General features: G+C 47.9%; 8 protein-coding genes across 8 annotated transcripts; 4 read left to right on the top strand and 4 right to left on the bottom strand.

Moving 5' to 3' along the window:
• Window positions 1-205: 205 nt before the first annotated feature.
• M430DRAFT_134362 (hypothetical protein) lies at window positions 206-1,610 on the bottom strand (the record flags this gene model as incomplete). Its single annotated transcript, XM_024862348.1, has 3 exons — window positions 1,221-1,610; window positions 734-1,159; window positions 206-683 (listed from the first exon to the last, which is right to left on the bottom strand). Exons 1-3 carry the CDS (start codon window positions 1,433-1,435, stop codon window positions 206-208), a joined length of 1,119 nt encoding a protein of 372 aa, XP_024724282.1. The 5' UTR covers window positions 1,436-1,610.
• A 320-nt stretch (window positions 1,611-1,930) lies between these two features.
• On the top strand, window positions 1,931-3,573 carry M430DRAFT_16398 (hypothetical protein; the record flags this gene model as incomplete). The annotated part of the gene is made up of 3 exons (XM_024863454.1): window positions 1,931-2,397; window positions 2,447-2,739; window positions 2,792-3,573. The coding sequence occupies 3 exons, from the start codon at window positions 1,931-1,933 to the stop codon at window positions 3,571-3,573; spliced, it is 1,542 nt and encodes a 513-aa protein (XP_024724281.1).
• A 590-nt stretch (window positions 3,574-4,163) lies between these two features.
• M430DRAFT_95977 (hypothetical protein) lies at window positions 4,164-5,962 on the top strand (the record flags this gene model as incomplete). Its single annotated transcript, XM_024869919.1, has 5 exons — window positions 4,164-4,330; window positions 4,380-4,526; window positions 4,577-5,544; window positions 5,592-5,875; window positions 5,927-5,962. 5 exons carry the CDS (start codon window positions 4,164-4,166, stop codon window positions 5,960-5,962), a joined length of 1,602 nt encoding a protein of 533 aa, XP_024724280.1.
• A 1,158-nt stretch (window positions 5,963-7,120) lies between these two features.
• Window positions 7,121-7,992, top strand: M430DRAFT_64204 (hypothetical protein). Its single transcript, XM_024869094.1, has 2 exons — window positions 7,121-7,421; window positions 7,493-7,992. The coding sequence occupies exons 1-2, from the start codon at window positions 7,388-7,390 to the stop codon at window positions 7,756-7,758; spliced, it is 300 nt and encodes a 99-aa protein (XP_024724279.1). The 5' UTR covers window positions 7,121-7,387; the 3' UTR covers window positions 7,759-7,992.
• On the bottom strand, window positions 7,919-9,429 carry M430DRAFT_134357 (hypothetical protein). Its single transcript, XM_024862347.1, has 4 exons — window positions 9,306-9,429; window positions 9,142-9,248; window positions 8,208-9,087; window positions 7,919-8,157 (listed from the first exon to the last, which is right to left on the bottom strand). Exons 1-4 carry the CDS (start codon window positions 9,394-9,396, stop codon window positions 8,027-8,029), a joined length of 1,209 nt encoding a protein of 402 aa, XP_024724278.1. The 5' UTR covers window positions 9,397-9,429; the 3' UTR covers window positions 7,919-8,026.
• Window positions 9,430-9,651: 222 nt separating this feature from the next.
• Window positions 9,652-10,812, top strand: M430DRAFT_134354 (hypothetical protein). Its single transcript, XM_024862346.1, has 3 exons — window positions 9,652-9,762; window positions 9,847-10,246; window positions 10,300-10,812. The coding sequence occupies exons 1-3, from the start codon at window positions 9,718-9,720 to the stop codon at window positions 10,707-10,709; spliced, it is 855 nt and encodes a 284-aa protein (XP_024724277.1). The 5' UTR covers window positions 9,652-9,717; the 3' UTR covers window positions 10,710-10,812.
• Window positions 10,813-10,956: 144 nt separating this feature from the next.
• On the bottom strand, window positions 10,957-11,824 carry M430DRAFT_56380 (hypothetical protein; the record flags this gene model as incomplete). The annotated part of the gene is made up of 2 exons (XM_024868604.1): window positions 11,385-11,824; window positions 10,957-11,295 (listed from the first exon to the last, which is right to left on the bottom strand). Exons 1-2 carry the CDS (start codon window positions 11,580-11,582, stop codon window positions 10,957-10,959), a joined length of 537 nt encoding a protein of 178 aa, XP_024724276.1. The 5' UTR covers window positions 11,583-11,824.
• A 407-nt stretch (window positions 11,825-12,231) lies between these two features.
• Window positions 12,232-14,495, bottom strand: M430DRAFT_96250 (hypothetical protein; the record flags this gene model as incomplete). Its single annotated transcript, XM_024869942.1, has 5 exons — window positions 12,232-12,875; window positions 12,939-13,685; window positions 13,733-13,985; window positions 14,042-14,128; window positions 14,358-14,495. The coding sequence occupies 5 exons, from the start codon at window positions 14,493-14,495 to the stop codon at window positions 12,232-12,234; spliced, it is 1,869 nt and encodes a 622-aa protein (XP_024724275.1).
• Window positions 14,496-17,575: the final 3,080 nt, after the last annotated feature.

Raw genomic sequence — 17,575 nt, 5'->3', positions numbered from 1 at the left:
TAGCGATATTTCTGCTCCCCTGTTACTTTGACAGCGCTTCAGGGGAAGCCCCAGCGCGCTGATCCGTCTTTAACATCGCACTCCCCAGATTTTAATTTATTTGGAACCTGCAGATAGATGCTCTGATTGGATATAGTGAAGTCCGTGATCCTGGATTCTTTTCCTATTCCAGTGTTGATCCATTTAATAAAATTACAAATGCACCTTACTGCCTCCAAGCAACCACATCCACGCGTCTATCCCAACATGTCAATGCCTCGTCTCTACTAAGCACACCTTTCTCGTCTGTGTTTGGTAGCCTCCAGAGCGTAAATCCAAACCCGCTCTGCTTCAAGCTAGTGACCATTGGTCCCAATATCATTCTTTTCACGCGAATGCCCCGTCTCTCTAGCTCCGCAATGGCTAGTTCAGCGAATCGAGCAAGGACCTTGTCGGAAGTACTTCCAGAACTATTGACGAGAAGAACGACTTCGTCCACTCCAGTACCGGAAAACGGGATGAAACCACGATCGGTGTCAGATGTATCTACTAGAAGATTTATCATCTCTTCAGTGAGAGCCTCTGGGCTAGGGACCGGCGATATCTTGCGCAGGCCTGGCTCGCCATGACAACCCAACCCGAGCTCGATGGTTGCTGGAGGGAGTGTCTGGATTTCAGTGACGACGCTATTGGGCAGTGCAACCCTTGATTCCGTTAGTGTTTTGATTACATCAATATATGTAAAGACGCTCACCGGTCAAAGGCCACGGCGATGGTCCCCGAATTGGCGGCAATGTATTCCATCACATCGCCGACCTTTTCAAGGCTCTCCCCTTGGTCTGCCAAAGCACACGCGATCTTCAATCCAACTACATGTGCACTCAGCCCCCGTCTTCCCACCTTGCCGCCCTTTTTCCTCCCCACTGCAACGTCGTCCCCTACTGGGATGAATCTGACCTTGTACCCCGCCGCCGTGGCTCTCGTGATAGCCAAGCCCGCATTCAGAATATCACCCGTATAATTCCCACACACGATCAAAGTTCCCCTGGAAGGCGAGTCCAGCGGTTGACAGAGCCGTATCGCTTCAAATATCTGCGCTGCTGTCGGAGACGCGAAGATATTCCCTGACACGGCACAGGAGAGATAGGAAGGGCCCACGAACCCGGAGAACATCGGCTCACTGCATATCCCTCTGCATCAGTATCGCGAGACCGGAAATCAAAGAAAGGAAGGGAGCTCACTGCCCGCCGCCGGCAAATCCAATGGTTGTTACATGGTCTCGCCGGAAGGTGTCGAGATCGCTGCGGTACACGATCTTATGTGCCGGTGCGTAGGAGAGGGTTGGATGGTGTTCGGTGAGGCCATGTGCGGCCTCGTTGATTGCATCGGCGGGGGCGTTGATGAAGTGAAATGTCTCCTTCGGTGCTGGTGGTTGTGTCTGTATTGCAGCTGTCATGTTGCGCGGGCGGGAATGTGGGGTACGCTAGGGGGGATGTTCGCGGGGTAAGGCTGGCAGAAGGGGACGAGACGAAACGAACGTCGCTGGCAAATATGAAGATATACTCTTCACAGGAAAAAGGACGAAGAGCAAAAGAGAGATGGAGAAAGAGAAGAAAGGACGAAAGGACGAAAGGAAAAGAAAAGTAAAAACAGCAAAAGTTCTCTTCTCGACTCGTGGGACCAGCGCCCTCCCCGCAACGGTCGTCCGGATTGCCTATTTGGGCTATCCGGTTCCTTGGAAGAGGGGATGCTCCAGTCTTCCCTCATGGTTAAAGGTTATGTGTTTCTATTTAACTGATTTGATTGATTGATTTAATCATTTATTTATTAATCATTTTGTCGTTTTTTTCTTTTCTTGCCTTGCCCTTTTCCTCTTCTTCTCCTTCTTCTCCCTCTTGTCCATCGTCCAAGTCGAGCCATCACCAAATCCTACCACCACGTCGCTCTGATCATGTCCCTCGTCATTGAGCCAACATTGCCTTACCCGACCGCCGCCCTGCAACTCGAAGATTCCAACAGATGGGCCCGATTATTTCCTTTGATCCGACCATCAGTCAAAGCTGTCGAGCTAGCGAGTGGCCAGACGGTCATTATAGATACTGCGCTTGCTCACAGCAAGAACGTGTTGATTGCAGCAATTGGGAGTGCGGGCAATCTCTCAAGCAGGATACTGAGCGACTCGCATCTGTCGGCTTTCACAACGCAACAGGGTGAGAAGCCGGGTGCATCAGCAGAAGAAATTGCAAGCTTGCTCAACGAGAATGGCTTCCCTATCGAGAACGGGCTGGTGCTTGTGAGAACGGGTTCGCAGCAAACTCTGAGAGTGGTTTCTGAGAGGGCTGTGGAGGCAACAGTAGTTGGAGAGCTGAGATTGGATCACATTTTGTCCTTGCTGTTGTCCTCAAATGGCGAAACAAAGTAAGATGAGTCCATATCCGTACGGCGATGGAATCTAAAAGTCTCGCAGGGCATCATTTGAGAAAACCAGCACCATTCTCGAATATTTTATGAAAGCCGCTGCCGCAACGACATCAACGTTCCACAAAGATAAAACCGGAAACAGACCTTCGGTTATTCATGGTGTCGATACTGCTGGATTTGAGTCGGTGAATACGGCGATTGAGAAAGACCTTGGCCTTCTTTTGACCCCGGAGACATCATTGGGGACAAACTTTGTATATTCCGTTCATTATTCGGATATCAATGGCCTTTCAAATCTCGAGAGCAATATTCTGGCTCACGAGATCTCAATATATTTCTGTAAGTATAAGGATAAGTCGGGCTGTTTGACAGAAATTCTAAGAACTTCTAGCCCAGAAGAACCTACCTTCCTACATCACCCAGTCGACGATTCTCAACAACCAGTCTCAAGCCCGGGGATGGGCTATCTCTCTCTGCGCAGTACCCGCAACCTTCCTAACTGCTCAGCCACGACCGTCAAACTTGCTTTCAAAAGCTACTACAGCTGCACCATCAACCAAACCAAAAGCTGGCGCATTCAATATCCAAGTTCCCGATGCTCAAGCACGGAAGGTCATCACAGCCGGATGCGAGAGGCTAATCAAAGATGAGCCCACCATAACTCAGTACGATGAAATAGTAGGCGATGGCGACTGCGGGTACACCTTGAGAGATGGAGCGAAGCAGGTCTTAAGCTTCGTCGGCAAGGCGGACCTCTCCAACTTGCCTTCCACTCTCAGCGACCTTGTCGACGATCTCGAGGTAACCATGGGCGGCACATCCGGAGCCCTGTACTGCATCTTCATTTCCTCGCTGGCTCAAAACCTGTACGATGCGCCTAGCTTCCCCGATGCATTGCAAGGGGCCCTGAGTCACCTGTTGAAATACACCCGGGCGAGACTTGGAGATCGGACGTGTCTCGACTGTCTGATCCCGTTTGTGGAGACGTTGAAGGAGACGGGGGATGCAAAGAAGGCGTTACTGGAGGCGGAAAAGGGAGTGGAGAGTACGAAGAAACTGGAGGCTAAATTGGGAAGATCGAGTTACTTGGATGAAGCTGCTACGAGAGGTGTGCCGGATCCGGGGGCGTACGGGTTGTTGAAATTGTTGGAGGGGATGGTAGGTGCGTCGTAATAGGGTGCATAGTAATGGTGATAGTCGGAGCGATATTCAGTGAAAAAGATATATTACTCCATACTGCTATGTAAGAGACTACCTTCACATATCTTTGTTACCTCAGGTCCAGCACAGTAGTCTTCATGTAAGCGAATCTAACCAACATTCCCCCTTTTTCCCCTTTCTCCGGTGAGATGTCCTAGTTGCCTCTAAATCCACTAACAGACGAGAAGAGAAAAGCATGACCACATCATCCAGACTTTGAAACGGATATGGCTTTACCTGACGTTACCCTTACCCACGCGGACGGGAGGCAAGGGGGACCCCTAGTCACGTGTAAGCTATCCACGTGACATCAAGGGGTGACTTTAGTAGCGGTCTAACCGAGATAGGTAAGGTAAAATAAGGAGGCCCGTCGCCCGGCAATGCACCTTTCCTAGATAGGTAAGGTAATTCATAATAATAGGAGGAAAAGAGGTACAGTACCTGGTGATAATGATAATAATCTCCCCCCATCACACCACTGGCCTCTCTCTCTTTTCCTTCGTTTCCTTTTCCTTTTCCCTTTCTCTCCAACCCTCTTGTCGCCTCAACATCACTCGCCCGACATGGCTGCCCAGAACATCAGCTTTGCCTCGCCCGTGGCAGACGCGAAGTACGCGCAGATTGTCGGCAATCCGCAGATCCACGGCCTCCTGGCCAAGTTATCCGAACTCAGCGGATGGACCATTGCTCTCACCATCCTCCTTGTCTTGGTCGCGTACGATCAATGTAAGTGGCATAGGGATGCGCCCGCCGAGCCGCGCTCACCATTCCGCAGTTAGTTACATATGGCAGAAGGGATCAATTGTCGGCCCTGCATGGAAAGCTCCTTTCATCGGGCCCTTCCTTCAATCGATGGACCCGAAATGGCATGAATACAAGGCGAAATGGGACAGTGGCGAGCTCAGTTGCGTGTCGGTTTTCCACAAGTAAGTACTAGATTGTCTTTCTCACTCGCAGACTGCTAACTCCCTACCAGGTTCGTTATCATTGCCGCTTCCCGTGATATGTCTCGAAAAGTCTTCAATTCCCCAACTCACGTCAAGCCATGCGTCGTCGATGTGGCGCCCAAACTTCTAGGAGCGGACAACTGGGTCTTCCTTGATGGCAAGGCGCATGTCGACTTCCGGAAAGGCCTCAATCGCTTGTTCACTCGCGAAGCGCTGGAATCATATCTACCCGGTCAGGAGGAAGTCTACAATGTATACTTCGAAAAATTCCTCAAGGTCACGAAAGATGCTCAAGGCAAACCCGTTCCTTTTATGCCGGAATTCCGAGAACTCATGTGCGCCGTCTCGTGCCGAACCTTTGTTGGTCACTATATTTCCGATGAAGCCGTCAAGAAGATCGCCGATGACTACTACCTTATTACGGCAGCCTTGGAATTGGTCAATTTCCCAATTATCCTTCCCTACACTAAGACTTGGTATGGCAAGAAGGCTGCCGACATGGTTTTGGAGGAATTCTCTAAGTGCGCTGCCAAGAGCAAGGTTCGAATGGCTGCTGGAGGTAGCATTACCTGTATCATGGATGGCTGGGTGAAGGCCCAACTTGATTCCGCTGCGTACCGTGAGCGCCAGGAGAAGGGACTTCCCATGGATGGAATTGAAAAGCCATCACCACTGCTCCGTGAATTCAATGACTACGAGATCTCTCAGACCATCTTCACGTTCTTATTCGCTTCGCAAGATGCTACAAGCAGTGCTGCAACTTGGCTGTTCCAAACCATGGCTCAACGCCCGGACGTTCTCGACAGGATCCGCGAGGAAAACCTGCGAATTCGTGGCGGTGATAAAGACAAGCCAATCTCCATGGACATGCTTGATGGAATGACTTATACTCGCGCTGCTGTTAAGGAATTGTTGAGATACAGACCTCCGGTCATTATGGTGCCATATCTTGCCAAGAAACCGTTCCCGATCTCCGATACCTATACTGTCCCTAAAGGTAAGTGACCCAATCCGATCCATAACTTGTGGCTAATCAACTTCCAGGCGCCATGATCATTCCCTCTGTATACCCGGCACTTCGTGACCCAGAAGTATACACCAACCCTGACACCTATGATCCTGAGCGGTATTACAGCGGTGATGCAGAGACCAAGGGAGCGAAGAATTTCCTCGTCTTTGGAACCGGCCCTCACTATTGTCTCGGTCAAGTGTATGCGCAATACAACCTGGCTCTCATGATTGGAAAGGCTTCGATGCATCTTGACTGGGTCCATCACCCAACCCCTCGCTCAGAGGAGATCAAGGTCTTCGCAACGATTTTCCCTATGGTAAGCAGAATTGGCTTGATTCCCCTGGGAGCTCTTACTGATATAGTATAGGATGACTGCCCGTTGACATTCACAAAGCGGGAATGAAGCGTACTGCCGCATCGTGTGTATAGTTGGCGGCGTGAGGCATTGAACAGCATGGAAGCTAGTGCCCAGCACATGTTGCATGTCCCACGCATTTGCGGATAGAGGGGGTTCTTTTTTTCCCTTGTGGCGTTGAGGAAATGATCAGGTTCCGCTATTGTGGAGTGGGCTTGCGATGAATAATAATATTGACCTTGTAGTGAAATTCTTTCTAGTGTAGGGGTCCAGGTCCCCGTCGTTAAGAGTCGTTCTGATCGCTCTATCTTCAAAATGCAACAACGCGTGCTGCTGACGACAGCCCGGATGGCTTCAGAAGGCTGCCTGTGCCTGGCATGATTTGACGTTTGTCTAATCCAGGCACCACGCGATTGAGCAAAGAACCCCCTTTGGAATTTCCTGGGTATGAGAACCGGGTAGATGAATAGGAATAGAAAGTTGATTTGCAAACAAAAGTACGCTCTACTCAGTGTTGACGACGTCTTACATGATGACTAGCCTATCTATCAATAGGCAACCGTATAATCATCACGTACTACAAACCTGATGCCTTAATCACAGTCGTAACACACCTTCTTACCAATTCGCAACACCTTAGCAATCCATCAGTAGGTAATAGCAAATGCACCTCAGACCTGTGAAACCTACCTACCCTAGCTTACCTTACGCGTACCTTAAGTGAAAAAGCCCACGAATTACCCCATCCTATCCCATCCTCTCTAATTCCCCTCCCCTGTTCCCCAAACCCATAACCCTTCTCATTCATCATGGGGCTACCTACCTTACCTTACTTTCCCACGCCCTTCCCCTTCGTTAGACTGAAATGAATGACCTCGAATGACAAGTTCTACCTACCTACGCCATACCTTACCAATACTAAGCAAGCAGACAGGCAGGCAGCACATTTTTATTTATTTACGAGGCGGAATGACAGAAAACCCGGATGACAAGACTAAGTAAGTAGGGAACGCGAACCGAACGTGGGGGAAGGAGTCATACGGGGTGGTACGGGGTAAGGTTTTTTTTAGGGGGGGTCTGGATGTTTGTTTGGAATTGCGGTGAGAGTGAGGTGATTAAGATGATTCTTTCTCAGAGTGGCTTTTTGGCTTTTTCTTTTTGGGTGTTTTTTTTTATATCATGATTGATCATCTTCTCAATCACGCTCCCCCCCCCCGCCCCCCCTTTAACCCCCTTCTTTTCTCGTATATACCTATATATGAACGTGCTTGAGTTTCTGAATCCGGGAAGAGAGACCAAACAAAGAAATAAATACACAAAGAAAGAAAGGAAAGGAAAGAAGGTTTTCAATTGACAATATTTAAACTTCCTATACCATCATCTCATCTTCAATCTCGCTCCTACCTATCTATTCCTCAGCAATTACTTCACCTTATCCATCCATCCATCCACAAAAGAAAGAAAGAGAGAAAAATGCCTCCAGGATTTCCCGCCTTCCCTCAAAGTCGTACGTCCCCCCCCCCCCAACCAAAAAAAAATACAAATTTAGCCCTCCTCCTCTCTAACACCCACCCCCAGGATTCCCCAACGACAAACCCCCCACACTGTTCCACCCCGCATCACCAAAACTCAAAGCCTCTAAACCCATCACGCCCTCCAAATCTATGAAAGATCCAGAAACCTTATCCACGACCAGCACATCCACATTCTCATCTACGGTGTCGTTGTTAAGAAAGAGCGTTAAACCTATCTTTTCCAGGGCGAAAGAAGAAGGGAAAGAGGGGAGTGATGATGGTGGGGAGGAGAAGGAGAATGGGAATGTGGATGGGAAGAGTGGTGTTTAAAGGGGGAAATGAGGGGGCATGCTGCGAATGGATTTAATGGTTTGGGAGGTGCTGTTTTGAGGACGGGGAGGGGTACGTGGTACGTGGTACGCAGTGTGGTGGGATAGCTCATATCACATCCATCGTTCTTTGGGATTCGTCTAGGGTTGGAGTTCTGGGTGTGAATCGAAGGTGCGCTGGAAAAGTCCACTTGGGATGTCTTTGGCGGGTATCAAAAGCTTTCGGGATCGCGCTCTTATGCAGGACTTGCAAGGAATTAATCAGATTCCTAGAAACTATCATCCAAACTATCCTTCATTGCAACCATGCTAGGACTGTCTAGTCCTTCCGTGTCGTCGTCGAATCCTGCCCCTGCCGTCGCAAGCAGATCTTGGACGATCTGCTTACTGGCTTCTCGTGCTGTGAACTGTATTAGTCTCTCTAGTTATTATCGGAGACAACAAACTCACCAGGCGTTTGTAGTAATCTAGACTGGGGCAGTGAAAATTGGATTGTCTTGGGCGGGCTCATTCCAAGTTCTCTGTAAACCCCCTCGGCATCCTCATCGCTGTCACTCTCCCAGGTAATCTCATCCTTCTTGGCGGGCTTCGCGGCCTCTCTGCCCTTTCCTTTGGCAGGTGTTTGCACGCTGATTCCAGGAGTGCGAGGGGCGCTGGGCTGGTTATATTGCTGCCGGATGGGTGAGCTGAAGATGTCGGCGTGTAATTGCGGGGCTGCAACTGGCGGAGATGACATTGGTGATGATGTGTCCCGCCATGTGGATTGTTTCGCCGGAGTTTTATCCACCTTTCGGGTACTATGTGGTGTGGCTTGCACCCGGTAATTCTTGTCCAGAACACGGTGCAACAGGAGTGTATCTGCTGCGCGGTGTGAAGCAGATTGAAGATAGGTTGTTGGGTCAAACGGTGATGATTTAGGCGTCATTGACATGTCTGGGAGCCTCGATTGAGGGCCTGGGGTTGTTGGGGCGATATGCTCGTCTTCCTCGTCACCTTCCGAACCACCCTTTAATTCCTGCTTCAAGGCCTCGTACGGTGAAGAGTAGTCGGCAAATTTATGCTTGCCTTCCGTCCAGCTCTTTGGCCGAGGTGGTCGAGGGGTGCTGCCACTGATATCGGGATTGTCCAAGAGAGAATCGTCAATATAGGACTCATGCCCCTCCCCGTCAGCAGCCGCGAGAGTCTCATCTCCTGGGTGCGATGTAGTAGATGTGGCATAGGTACTCGCTTCATCATGCGACTGCGCGTACGAGGCCTCATCCTCCTCGTCTCGCTCCTCTACCCCCGACAAGGAGACATTGGCACTGGCTTCGAAGAATTGTTTCCAGAACTAGCCCCTCAGTTAGCCTCTGCTGGGTTGAACAAATGTCTTGGTTCAACCAACTTTTGATCCTTCCCACACCGCCTTGGAATGCTCGGCATACTGCTCAACAATAGGCAAGATGCTTGAGGTCACGATGCGGTGCGCGCGACTAAAATTGTGGTCGATTTCTACAAATGGGTTAGACAAGGGCTGGTAGCGGAGAGATCAAGCAAGACAGGACGGACCTTGAAGCGTCAGGGTAATTGACTGCTCAAGTTTCTCCAGCTCCTCCGTGAGAGACAGAGGTCGCGCAGATGAGGTGCTGGCTCGAGACATGCTGTGGGAGGGGATGTTATGTTTATATTGACTTCAAGTCTTCGAGTCTCCCCTATCCTATCCTTCGTGTCGATGAGATACGCGACGCGAGGTCGGTGCATCACGTGCTATTCTCCCCTTGGTGGGGCATTACTGATTATATAAGTGAAACGCGTATTTCGTATTCCGTATTCCGTATTCCGTATTCCGTATTCCGTATTCGAGTGCCGATTAGGTGCTCTGTACTGTACAGATTCGCTATCCGAAGCTTCAGACACGACCTCGAATACCACGGCATGTAAAGAACCAACTCTGCCAGGAACCCATTCAATTAACGCCAAAATGTCCGGAGCTGGTTATGATGTGGTAGTCGATGTTGACGACGAGGTGCGTTCCCCGTTGCATGTCTCCTCAGCACATCCCTCCGCCGCGCGCGTATCGTCTGGGCTCACTCAGCTAACTCAACTTCAGGGTGACCTTGGACATACTGATCTTCAAGAAGACCTTGAATTTCACTCCTCGAACTTCAATGCCGATGCTTCCTCGTCGTCTCGCAAAGTACCTGGCGCCTCACCAGGCCTTCCTCCTCCTGCGACGACAGGCAGCGGCTCCTCCAAGCGTTTCCTCTGGAGCTTATCTTTCTACGCCCAATTCTTCGATGTCGATACTAGTTCGGTGCTGTCAAGATGCTGGGCGGCATTATACCCACGGGCAAACTTCCTTGATGTCCTAGAGGGCAACCCGGATCTCTATGGCCCGTTCTGGATTGCCACCACAGTTGTCTTTATTCTCTTTCTAGGCGGGACCATCAGTCAGTATTTAGCTGAGACGGGGAAGGCACGGTTTGCATATGATTTCAAGCTTCTGAGTGGTATGACTCCTAGCTGGTGGAATAATGACGCGGCGCTGATATCTTCAACACAGGTGCCGCTGGTCTCATCTACGGCTATACCCTCGTCATTCCTGTCACTCTCTTCCTCGCTCTCAAATACTTCGGCAGCGAATCCGCAAATGTCCTGGAGTGTTGGGCCCTTTATGGCTACGCCAACCTCATTTGGATTCCCGTTGCACTGATCTCTTGGTCCCCGATTACGATCCTGAACTGGGTGTTCGTAGGAGTCGGGTTTGGTCTCAGTGTAACCTTCTTATTAAGAAATCTGTACCCAGTCTTGGCCGCTACGGATAAGCAGACGAGCAAGGTGTTGCTGATCCTGGTGGTTTGTCTTCATGCGGGCTTGGCCATTACAATCAAGGTACTATTCTTTGCACACGGAAGCCCCGTAAAGAAAGACCCCACCAAGGCAGAAGACCCGGCGAAGTTCTTGGTGTTCTAAAACATTTGTAAGATAGCAGGAGTTCAGTTCTCACAAGGGCAGGTTTAGACTTTCTGGGCCAGATGTACAATGATGATGATCCTTTTTTACACTAAATACCGGCATTGCATTGTTGGTTAGGTATTTGTAGGTTGCTCCCTGTATCTGACGTGCTTGCTCCCTGAATCGATGTGGATTCCGCAAAGCAACTCACTTGCAATTTGCGTAATATACCTCTCAGAGCCTTCCTTTATCATTATAACCCTCCTCACCTCCCATTTTCCTTAACCCCCCCATTCTTCTCCCAATCCAACCAACTTCCCTGATACTCTCCGACCTTCCCCCAGCCCGCCTGCTTCGCCAACTCGGCGGCCGCTCTACTCCTCACGCCCGCCTTACAATAAAACACCACCTCCTGATCCTTCCCGGGCCTATCGAAACCAAAGCGATCCTCGAACTCCTCGGCCGTGATGAAGAACGAATCCGGCTGCGACGTGATGGGGATATTCAGCGCGCCAGGGATCGTGCCCGTGGCTTGCAGCTCGGCGGGCTCGCGGGTATCGATCAGGATCCGGTTCGGGTCGGGCTTCTCTACTAAGGCTTTCACCTTGGGTGGAATGATTAGTTCAGTTGCTTTGACCTCGGGGAGAGAGAGGGTTGGAAGGGGAGGTGAGAAGGGACGATATATATACATACATCGTCAAAAGCGTAGATCTTGCTAGCAGCCGGCGATTCCTGCGAGTAGAACCGAGAATAAGAGGGCTGCTGCTTGACAGCAGGCAAGACGACTCGTGCGGCACGAGAAGGTAGAGCTCTGAATTGTCGAGCGGCGCAGGGAATAGATGATCGAGAAGCCCGTAGGAGAAGGGAGGCTGAAAGACGTGGCGTTGCCATTTTGTTTGAAGCTTTGTACTTGAATAATGGGTTCTTCAATGTCGTTGATTATGAATGCGGCGGCCCTGGTTTAGAACTTCCCCAGATTTCGTAGGTGACAGGGGGGGGCAGCGTCGCGTTTGTATTCTGATCAAACAAATGGGGTTCTTGATCCGCACGACCGAATCTCGCGCGATGTTCACGTCGTATGTTTATTAGAGGATAATGTATAAAGTCGATCAAACTCCTATGTCGAGTTTATTTGATGTTGGTAAGAAAGTATTGCCATGTACCTACAAGAGGCGTCATTGATAATCCCCCAGATAGAAGCAGCATAGCATTTAACGACTCAACAAATTCGCCCCTCAACCTGCTTTTGAATTTCCTTTTTACCTTGACTTATCTAAGGGGACTTACTCTCCGATTACTGCACACAATGTAGGATGCATACTAATTTTAATTCTTGGAATGTTATATTAGAACTACTCGATATTATTGTCATGAAGTAAAGGGTACCTCGGGTCCACCGTGGTTATGTACATCTTCAGTCAGGAGCGTATATCAGCGCACTAGGAATGGTCTTGAGCGCAGACTGGCATACAGAGAATGCATGCCATTTCCCTAATTCTGGCAACTTCAGACCAGTCAAATGGCCAAACCTCCAAGTTCTCTACTTTCTTCGGGCCTTTCGCAGTGCATCCTCAAGCAATCCATCTCTAGCCGCCAGTCTTGCAATGATTGGCCTTGCCCGAGAACCCTCACAGACGTTCTCCTCGACATGGCCAAGTGAACGCTCTAAACCTTCGTCTCTCTTGCGGAACGAGATCCCAGGCTTGATAACAGCGCAGTTGTACTCTGCAGCGGCAGCCCGTAGCTGGCATATCTCGCTCGTCTGGCAGGTGCCATCGCATGAGCCGACATTCCAGCCTCTGCTCTTGCGTGCGTAATATTGCTGGAATGTGTCATTGTTGCTCTCGAAGACGGTCGTCACGTTATGCCAGAATGCGGGCGTTAATTCAGCTGCAGGATCTGTGAGTGGGGGGTCCACGAGGGGGCCATATGCAGCTTTTGCTGAGTAGTACTCCTCCCAAACCGGTCCATCGGTTTGATAATCGGGAGATGATATATTCGCAATGTAAGTAGTTATATCCAGAACTCCGAAGGTTACGGGATCCACAGTATAGACTCGAAAAGCTGCGGGACCAGAGGAGGGAGTCATTGCAGGACCTATGTAGGTGACTTCGACAGCGTTTTGATAGGTTTGGTCCGTGTAATTACTATAGGCGATCTGAAATTGATCCTGGTGTGTATGTCCTATTTAAGTCGTGAGAAAGAATATGGCTCGAAAAAGAGAAGATGAACGATAAAAGGACCTACCAAAAAACAGGGCAGCAATCGTCGCGGAGTAACGATTCACAATCTGGTCGGAATAGTTCGACCCATCACGGAATGCATCACTCAATCCCATTGGCATGTGACCTATGATGTATACTCTTTCACCATTGTCCTCAGCTGACTGTAGCTCGTTGACTAGCCATGCCAGTTGTCCGCTTGGATCAGTTTCCATTGTCTTCTCATACAGCCAAAAGTTCTCCTTGTAATATAGATTCGTGTTGAGGGATATCACGCGCAAGTTTCCTCCCGGAAATTTGGTGGAGTAAGCACCAAAGTTCAGTTCTTCCTGAGCTGCGCTGGACCCAATGGAAGTTTCCCAGTTTGACGAAAGCGCATTGTACAACCACTGGTCACTCACCGAAGAGTTGAGTGCTGTCGGTGGAAACGCATTGACAGGAGAAGCTTCGTGATTACCAGCAGTGGAATATACTTGGGTCAAGCCCGACATTCGGCTGTAAGCATCGTTGATATCTTTCAAGTTTTGTGTCTCATTTACCTCCCAGACGCCGCGATCCACAATATCGCCGGTGAAGATAGTGAGGGCGGCGTTGGGGGCAATACTCTTGATAGCAGCATACATGCTCTCCTCGAGGCTCAGTGGCGCATCGCATTTTGTATTCCCATACGGGCCCGCTGGATAGCTAGTGTTACCTGGAGCATCATCCGGAGTGTATGGTCTGCAGCAAATGGGTTTGGTGCAATTGTAATTGGATCCCGTCTCGTAAAATGCTACTTGGAATTAACAAGTGATTTGGAAACAAGGCGCAAAAACTCACGGTCTACATGAATGTCACTGAAATGGACGACCTGAATGGGTGATTGGCCACTGACGGCGGGTCGCGTCGTTGAAGGCTTAGGTGAGGGAAAGGTGACATTGTAAGGAGTAACGTCGGGATAGGGGCAAAGACCCAGGAACGTGATGCAGAACAGCTGGGATGTGTGCGAAGATATGGTCATCTCCCTCAAGCTTTGAGCAATAATGGGCCCTTCGAGGCCAACTGCACCAGTGCAGACATCAGAGTCTTCGGCCTAGATCAGGAGTAAGTTGAACGATTCGATTTCATTTAGCCATCGTCGTCGTTTACCTTGGCAAGAATGCATATTTCTGTAATGGTGTCGACGAAAGCCGCATCACCTAAATCAGCCAGGCCCTTCAGGATTTCTAAGACAGCCTACCAGGCGAATCAGCAAGGGACTGTAGGAGTGTCTAGAGATACAGCTAGATAGAAAGACCAATAGCTCTCTAATGTGCACCAAAGCAGATGTATAAACTAGCAGGCTGAAAAGTGCCGGAATTCATTCAATGCACCTATAAAAACAAAAGACAAAGACAAGCAAAGCACTGAGCAGATAGAATAAAGCCAAAAAAAGGAAGACATGCATAGAATGACCGGCACTCACATCACAAGCTGCGCAAGTAGTTGCAGATTCGATGTCCGCCCATATTTCGCTCGCGAGATCTTTCTTCTCAACGGCGGCTGCACATGACAAAGAACCTGCGATAGCCAGACCGGTATATACAGCATTCCAGACCTTCATCTTGATTCTGGGTCGGCGGGAAAACAAAGATGAAAGAAGTCGATGCCGGGTCAGTGCTATCGGGAGCAGAACTTGCACTGGTCAAGACGAAGCTCAAGCTCCAGATCAAGAGCCGTAGAGCACTTGTTTATGTTCAATGTTCCCGGCTGGGATGAAGGCTGACCTCCCAGCCTCCCAGACATGGCTAACGAATGGAGGAAGGAGGCCAGAATGGGACATTATCGCCGTGGGAGCGCCGTTCAAGCATCTCCAGCTTTGGAGATGCACGAGGTGTAAATACATACAGCATTGGTCAGTTCAGGGGTACGAACTGATCCTCCCCGCAACAATAAGGTCTGCGGACCGAAACGCTCTTGAATGCCGGAGTGGAGGAAGCCAATGAGGGAGTCCACGCGCCGTCGAGGTCACAACCGACCTTCCCATCGCGTCCAGCTGGACAAGGGGGATGATCCAGGACTTCGGGTGATCCGTAATGTTGCATCTGTGAGGATTTTGGGAGATGCACCAAGGAATTTGATCGGGCAACGGTATTTGCAATTACCTCCACAGTATGATGTACCGGGCGCGGCTAATAAATAAATAGATCAAAAAATTAAAAATAAAAACGTATCTAGCTATTAACAGTGTTACAAGAAACCACTGGCCTTATTACGTGGGGTTAGTAGTCACGGGACTAGGATACTCCGGAGGCCCTAGTCTAACCTAATCGGGGTTAGTAACCCGCTAAAAAGTTAGTTGTTTACTATTACTATATAGGCACTCTATATAATTACTTTACTTAGTTAATTTAATTCATTAGTTCCTGTAATACGACAATAGATCGAATATCCCGTGTAATATAGTAGCAATACTATTCGATCTCCTCTATTACTAAATTCGGATTCGATCTATCTATTAATCGTAAGATTCGTTACGGTAAGGCCTGTTTTTGATTATAGCGCGCCAGTCGAAGATCGAACTAGAGCTCTAGACTAGATTACAGAGTTAAGAGAAGGAGATAACAGCTATATCTATAGAACCCTTAGACTAATCACGATGTCTAACTTATTAACCGTACTCGCGAGTAGTAAGAGGCTATAAGGCGAGAGTAACTACTATACTTAGAAGTTAGATGTGTTCGACATATTAGAAGCTAATAGACTTAATAGATACATATCTAAGAACTACCCTATACTAAAGGCTGTTAAATATAGTGATACTAAGGCTACAAAGAAGGAGCAGGACTAATATAACGAATAAAGAGCTAGTAACGTAGTAACGCGCCGGGTTATTAAGGAGAACATCTTGTTAGTTCTTGTACTTAATCTTATAGCGAAAGTAGACTTAGTAGAGGCTATGTAGACTAAGCTAGCTAATTACTATAAGGGTAAAGGGTTTACTTAATAGTACTAAGCGGCAGATAAGTTCTAGCTACTTAGGTATAAGGATTATAATAATGTAAAGAAGTTTATTAACGCCTTTATAACTCGACTTAAACGAGCTACTTAACTAGATGTAGTGCCTAAGAGCGACTACCTGTACGCTATTATCTTTATTAATCGACTTACAAAAGCCTTCCCTTAATAGGCTAAGAGACACTAATCCCTTTAAAACCTGTAAAAGAGCGGCAAAAAGAGTACCTTATTACTCGACACGTTAATTATAGAGATTAGAGACAAAGCTTAGGCAAAGGATAGCGGATTAGTACTATTATTAGTATTACTATATAGTAGTAAGCCGGATAACAAGGATAAAGGGAAGGGTAAGGGTAAGGATAAGGATAAGAAGAAGCTTAAGAGGAAGTAGTGCTACTACTGTAGTAAGCTTTATGTTATAAAGGATAAAGACGACTGTTAGACTACGTTCCTAGAAAAGCGTCCGAAAAGGAAGGACTAAAAGGAGTCTTTACAGGGCGCTATATTACTCTATACAGTAGGTAATTAGTAGCCGCAGATTAATAGCGCGCTAGGCCTAAGGGCGTTAAAGGTAGCACTTAGGTTAGCTACTTAAAAAGAGTTCTAGAAAGGGAATTAGTGCCCTAATATAAGGGTAACTTACTATATATACAATAATAAGTCGATCTACTATAGTTTTAAGGTAACTAAGTAGTTGTAGCCTGTTCTAATAGGCGCTAGGTTAATCTAACTAGAGGGTTATAGTAATATCGTTCTAAAGGCTAAGGTAAGGGGCGATTAGTATCGTAAACTACGGCTAGAAGGAGTTCTATTTATTCTAACCTTTTTTATTAACCTCTTATTAAGAGTCAAGCTCTTACGCTACGGCAGATCTATTACTAAAAGAGCCTTTCTAGATAGAGAAAGAGAGACGCTTGTACTCTATAAGGTCGACGATATAAGGGTATATCTATAGTTAGACGTGCCTAGCTGTTATATTACGGCGCTACTAGCTACTCTTTAATAGGGCAAGCTAGGTATTAAACTATAGTACAAGAGATTAGGGCACTTAGGCTTTAATAACGTCTAAAAAACCGTAGAGATTACTACTAGTATATAGATTATAGACAAACCTATAGATACAGATCTTAGCGTTATAGTTTTATATAAGCCTTACGAGCTGTCTAAGTTACTACGCTTAGTTAGACGCTCTATTAAACACTAGCCTACCGTTATACTCTAAGAGGTAAGTATAGACGTAGTAGAGGTTACTCTAATTAGATTCTATAGTAAGCGCTATACTACTATTATAATAGATGTAGCTACGCGTGCTAGATAGGGATATCCTTATAAGAAGAAAGGGGAGGCTTATGATAAGATCCTCGGCTTTATTAACATAACAGAGCGTTAGTTTACCCCCTTTAAGATCCTTATATTAACAGTTAACAGCGGTAACAAATACAGTAGTATTACGTTAACTAGCGTCTATAAGGCAAAAGGGATTTAAGTTAAAGAGACTATACTATATACCTCTAAGTAACTAGGCGTGTCCGAGATCGTAAACAAGATTATAGCTAGACGGCTATAATCTACTATAATTAACTAGAACGTCCCTAAAGAGCTGTAGCTAGAGTTACTAGAAAGGACAATTTATGTTGTTAATAGAACAGCTACGTTAGCTGTTAAGGGCAAAACCCTATATTAAGC

Source organism: Amorphotheca resinae, assembly GCF_003019875.1.
Source record: "Amorphotheca resinae ATCC 22711 unplaced genomic scaffold M430scaffold_2, whole genome shotgun sequence".
Classification (NCBI taxonomy): domain Eukaryota; kingdom Fungi; phylum Ascomycota; class Leotiomycetes; order Helotiales; family Amorphothecaceae; genus Amorphotheca; species Amorphotheca resinae.
This window is presented reverse-complemented; position numbering and strand designations above follow the sequence as displayed.